Raw genomic sequence first — 5,077 nt, forward strand, 5'->3', positions numbered from 1 at the left:
CGCTCGCGGGAGCGTCGTGGGAGGGGGGGGGGGAGAGACGGATCAACTTCCAAACAACACTTATCAGGGTCCAAAACAAAGGCTTGAGGAACAAAACGAGGAACCGGTAGAGACCCATGAATGATGCAGAAATGGACAATTCTTAACCAATTTCCGCGGAGTTTAGGGAATGCGCCATTTATAAGCCCACTCATTGGTCTAACAGTTCAAGAAAGGTTTTTACCAGGAAAATGAACTATCGAGCTACTAAACGGGCCTTGCGGCGCCATTTACATCCCAAGCAGAGTTCCTGTAAAATTCACGCGTTCCAAACAGACCACGAAGACGGCACAACAAGCCGACCGGAGAAATTCAGACCATTCCAGCATCACGATTGTGATGAAGTTCTTCTTCACCCAACAAAGTGTTTCGTTTGGGTATGTGTTACGCCAGCAACAGCAGGCTCAGGCAACTCAATGGGAATGCACAACAAACTAGTAGCAACGAGGACTTAAGTTTAGTTCCCACATTCGGTACATGATAGAGCAAACATAATAAACTGAAACACCCGGAAAATCATCGAATTAACAACATCCTAACTTACAACATTATAAGCTCATAGACCCTAGCTTCTCGACTAAGTAAGGCTGATGGGAATTCGCAAAAAAAAAAAGAGTAAGGCTGATGGTACCACTGACTAAGTAAGCACACAACAACCCCCCAATTCAAGCTCAAACTGGCTGGCATTGCCATGGGGCCGCACGGCACGGTGGTTTTCGGTTGCTTCAATTTTTCGCAGCTTGATGTTCCACTTCGTCCCAGCGGTATATGCTGCCATCCTCGCCGCAGGCAAGGATCGTGCTGAAGAATGGAAGAAAAGAAGAGTGACACACAATTCTTATGGGCCAACACCAAAACCAGACTTGAAAGAAGAAAAACTATGATGGATGCACATAGCAGAGATGAGAGGCTATATCCATAAAAGTACAGGATAAATAAATAAATACTAGAGAGGTACTACTGGATCAGAGATGGCGAACGGAATATGGTGATGTACCTTCCATCAAACGACACTGCAGTCTGCCTTATTGTCATTTTGCATTGCGGACTACTCAGCCTGGAAATTATCAGTGTGTACATGCAGGAACATACAAGTTAGTAGCTAGCACCACCACAACATGCAGAGGAGGAGAAACTGGGAATAGCTGAACTTGCTTGGTTAAACTTACATGGTAATTAGCTCAGGAGGGCACGTCTGTACATCCCACACATAGATTTCGCCTTTGCGGTTGCCTGTTTACGAGCAAATGATTAACCACAAGGGTTATACTTTTTCAATTTCATCTAACCCTGATCAGGTGCATGTAGATGAGTTCGTTTACGAGCAAACGATTAGCCACGAGCATGTTTTTTATAAAAATTAGTTTTTCATGTGTACAAGTACGGCCATCCTCAGAAACTTGTTAACAATCACATAAGAGTACAATACAGAAATATGTCTGCAGATAATAATTTCAATATAAAGTGTTACCTATTGCTAATTGATTGAAGTGAAAATCACATGAGAATTTCATAAACCAAATGTCACAATCGGGCACAGGGTACTTCTGAAGAACATCAATGCTATCCTGCATATGGAATGAAGAAACACTTCAGATGAAGGCACATAGTATGGCCGGGATCATTTTTATAAACAAAGGAGCACAACCAGAAGTAGTTGAGAGAATTGCATATTTCAACCCCAAACTTTTGCCCTAGTCTAATTTACAACCCCGAACTCCAATACCATTTAAATTACAACCCCCAACTCTCAAAACCGGCCAGGATTCAACCCTTCCCTCTCTAAACAGTAAATTCAGTAAAATACCAAAAATTCAAAAAATCTGAATATTTTTTTCATGGAAGATGTATCAATGCGTGGGGTCCGTACCATTTTTCATCGCGTTCGGACATCTGGGTAGCTCTCAGCCAAAAAACAAAATCAGCCCGAACGGTGCATGAACAGTTAAATGTTTCACAGACCCCACATTTGTCTTTTTTGCTGAGTGCTACTCAAATATCGAAACAAGCTAAAAAAAATCTAACTTTTTTGAAACTACTTTTCACCAGGTGAAAAAATGAAACTTTTTTTATTTACTGTTCACCCAGTCAACGGGTTAAAACCGGTCAAGAGGTAGAGAAGGGTTGAATCCTGACCGGTTTTGAGAGTTGGGGGTTGTAGTTTAGACGGTATTGAAGTTCGGGGTTGTAAATTAGACTAGGACAAGAGTTCGGGGTTGAAATATGCACTTCTCTCGAAGTAGTTTGGATCAGTACAAAAGTATAATTTGTTAAGCCCTACAGTTCTTTAAGAGTAAAACTGCATCACCTCGCCATGACCCTGCTCTTTTGTTTTTGGCTCCCACAGAACAATTTCATTTTCAACACTCTGCAAGTTCAAGGCGAAGCAGATCAGATGTTCTCATCCTTCAGGAAATAATTAAATCAGCATCGAAAAACAGGTGGCAACACTAATCTTTGATATAAAAAAGTCTGAAATTTTGCACCAGTAAGCATTCTAACATTGTATTCACACTAAGTCATCTCTCCTACAAAAATGAGCAATTTACCTTCGACAAGATGAAGTCACCAAGCCACCTAGTACAGTCAACATAGTTAGAATGCACCACGCAAGTCATAAGCTGAAAGGGGATAGATCAGCACGATGCTGAGAGGGTTAAGAACAATACTAAAAGTTTGCATAATAACAGGTTCAAAGATGAGAGATTCTTAACATACCGGAAATTGGACAACTTTTGTTGGAAATTTTGATGGAAGGTCAGTCCATGTAAAGGATTTCTTCACGTATGGCTCAAATTCTATGACAACATTAACAAACCATGTCAGTGATCAGCAGTAACAAAATGTAAATAGGAAGCACGATTGATGAAATGGTTCGCTAACCTTTCATTGACCAGATTTTAACAGTATTATCCATGCCACAACTGGCAATTTGATGCATATCAGAAGGGTGGAAGTCCTGATATAAGGGAAGTATGAATGAAAGGACAGTTAGTGCCGAGATAACATGTTTTATTTTTCAGTGATACGAACTATAATTTGATCCACTCAATAATGGCAGTAGCTGGCAGACAGCTACATTTAGAGTGTGTTCGGATTTAGCCCAAGCTAGCCTTGCCAAATATTTGGCTAGCTATAATTTTGGTGAAGATTTTGCTAGCCCATGATTTGTCCAACATTGGTAAGAAAACTGAACTAGGGTGGCCAAACGGGCATTGAATTGGCATGCCAGAAAATTGGCCATGATCCTAAGTTCCTAACAAAGACCAAGTTTTTGATTATGAACCAAAATAATGGTAGGGTAGCTTTTGGCCACAATCCAAACATATCTTCGGGTAGTGAAGTGAGTGGTAATATAAAACAATGTCACTAGGAGGTAGGTGTAACTTACAACACTCAATACATCATGACGGTGACCTCCTCCTCCAGCAAAAATCAAGACGCAGATCCCTGTATGGACATTCCATAGCCTAACAGACTCGTCCTATAAGGCCATATAAACTGCATCAGAAAGGTAAAAGGCATAGGTATATCCAGCACCACACCAGGTTATCTTCCAACCTTGCTTGCAGAAATGAGGAGCGAAGGCTTCAATGGTTGAGTTCTTATCTCATTTATTGAACCACCATGGCCAATAAAACTCTGCATGATTTGTAAGACGAAATAAGAAACTTACTCCACGTTCGTAATCATTAGTTTAGGATATTGAATCGTCATATATATGCCCGGTTTCATTACTACCTAAGAAGAATAGATCTGCTAGGTTGTGCATGTTTTCACCATGCTGCTAGAGCCTAGACGTACCAAAGTATTTGACATCTACATTCTCTTTTGGAGAAAAATAAACTACTGTATAGCAGAAAGACAACTTTTCCTACAAATCCAAATCATCATCTCGAATGGACAATACAGAGAAACCAACAATTATCAAATAAGTAACTGTTTCAGAAAGGACATCAAATAAGCAGCTGAATAGTAGATTGATGCAAGTGAAACTTCATCCATGTTGGCCGCAATAACGAAGTAGAAAACTCTGGCACTGTTATACCTTAAACAACTTCCCGGTGGCACAGTTGATGACCCGAATGACCCTATTGCTTCCTGCTGCCACTAGCAGTGGTGTACCGCCAAGGTCAGAAGCCCAGCTCAGAGTGTAGAATGACTGAGCATCCTGAGATAAGACGCAGACCTCATCAGCCTCAGAGAAAGTACAACTAATATAAGAAACTGGAGATTCTAGAGATTGCAATGGAGCTTACATCCGGATCAATGTATGCTTGCAGAACAGCCAAGTTACCGTCGGGGAGGGCACGGTACGTCGTCACCTGCAAGATCAACAGAGCTAACTTGTGGACAGGAGCACACCAGAAGTAACAATTATTCGAATCAAACCCAGCTCTCCCGCTCCACGATTCACAGTTAAGAACATTCCGAAATCTAAAGACAGAGCAAAGATCGAGCGAGCGGGCAACCAGAAAAGGCTTACACGATTGCCGCCGGCGGTGGCGAAGACGTCGTAGTAGCGGGCGTCGATGAAGTTGAAGCCGATGGCGTAGAGCGGGCGCTTGCCCTCAGTGTGCTTGCTGCAGAGCTTGAACGCCCGGCTCCCGCTGGGGTTCAGCGACCCCACCGCCGCCTCGCACCCTAAACCCTGCACCGGGCGCAGGCTCGCCATGGGCTCCTGGAGAGGCTGGGGCTCTGGCGCCTCCTCCTCCTCCACCGCCGCCTTCCCCTTCCCCTTCCCCCTACCCTTCCTCTCGGCCGGCGCTTTCGCGGCAGCGGCGGCGGCGGCTGGGGCGGGTGGGATGGGGCGGCGCTGTGACCTCCGGAGCGTGTCGAGCTCAGGCGTTGCCGCGCTTCAGAGTTGAGAGATTTGGGGTTTAAGCACCGCGTGGAAATCAGATTTACATTTTTCTTCTTATTACGAAAATCAAATTAGGAAAGAATCAAGTGGATACTAGTACAAAACTTTGCTGTATCAATAAAAGCAATTAATCGGGCACCTGCATGCAGTTTACACTTGGATTTACATCTTTCA

General features: G+C 43.3%; 1 protein-coding gene across 1 annotated transcript; it reads right to left on the reverse strand.

Annotated features, from left to right (window-relative positions):
* Positions 1 to 764: 764 nt before the first annotated feature.
* Positions 765 to 4,714, reverse strand: LOC123082994 (polycomb group protein FIE1-like). The gene is made up of 13 exons (XM_044505161.1): positions 4,526 to 4,714; positions 4,299 to 4,364; positions 4,088 to 4,210; positions 3,601 to 3,681; positions 3,431 to 3,523; positions 2,923 to 2,998; positions 2,758 to 2,837; positions 2,589 to 2,660; positions 2,348 to 2,407; positions 1,511 to 1,607; positions 1,209 to 1,272; positions 1,037 to 1,096; positions 765 to 840 (listed from the first exon to the last, which is right to left on the reverse strand). Exons 1-13 carry the CDS (start codon positions 4,712 to 4,714, stop codon positions 765 to 767), a joined length of 1,137 nt encoding a protein of 378 aa, XP_044361096.1.
* Positions 4,715 to 5,077: the final 363 nt, after the last annotated feature.

The sequence above is a fragment of the Triticum aestivum genome, chromosome 4A, assembly GCF_018294505.1.
Source record: "Triticum aestivum cultivar Chinese Spring chromosome 4A, IWGSC CS RefSeq v2.1, whole genome shotgun sequence".
Lineage (NCBI taxonomy): Eukaryota > Viridiplantae > Streptophyta > Magnoliopsida > Poales > Poaceae > Triticum > Triticum aestivum.

Bases quoted from the DNA above. Each gene is read 5' to 3' on its own strand.
- LOC123082994 (XM_044505161.1), bottom strand. From the start codon at position 4,714: ATGGCGAGCCTGCGCCCGGTGCAGGGTTTAGGGTGCGAGGCGGCGGTG. The intron at 1,608-2,347 runs GTGATGCAGTTT...TTCCATATGCAG, and splicing joins AAGAGCAGGGTCATGGCGAG to GATAGCATTGATGTTCTTCA. The intron at 1,273-1,510 runs GTAACACTTTAT...GCTCGTAAACAG, and splicing joins CTTCAATCAATTAGCAATAG to GCAACCGCAAAGGCGAAATC.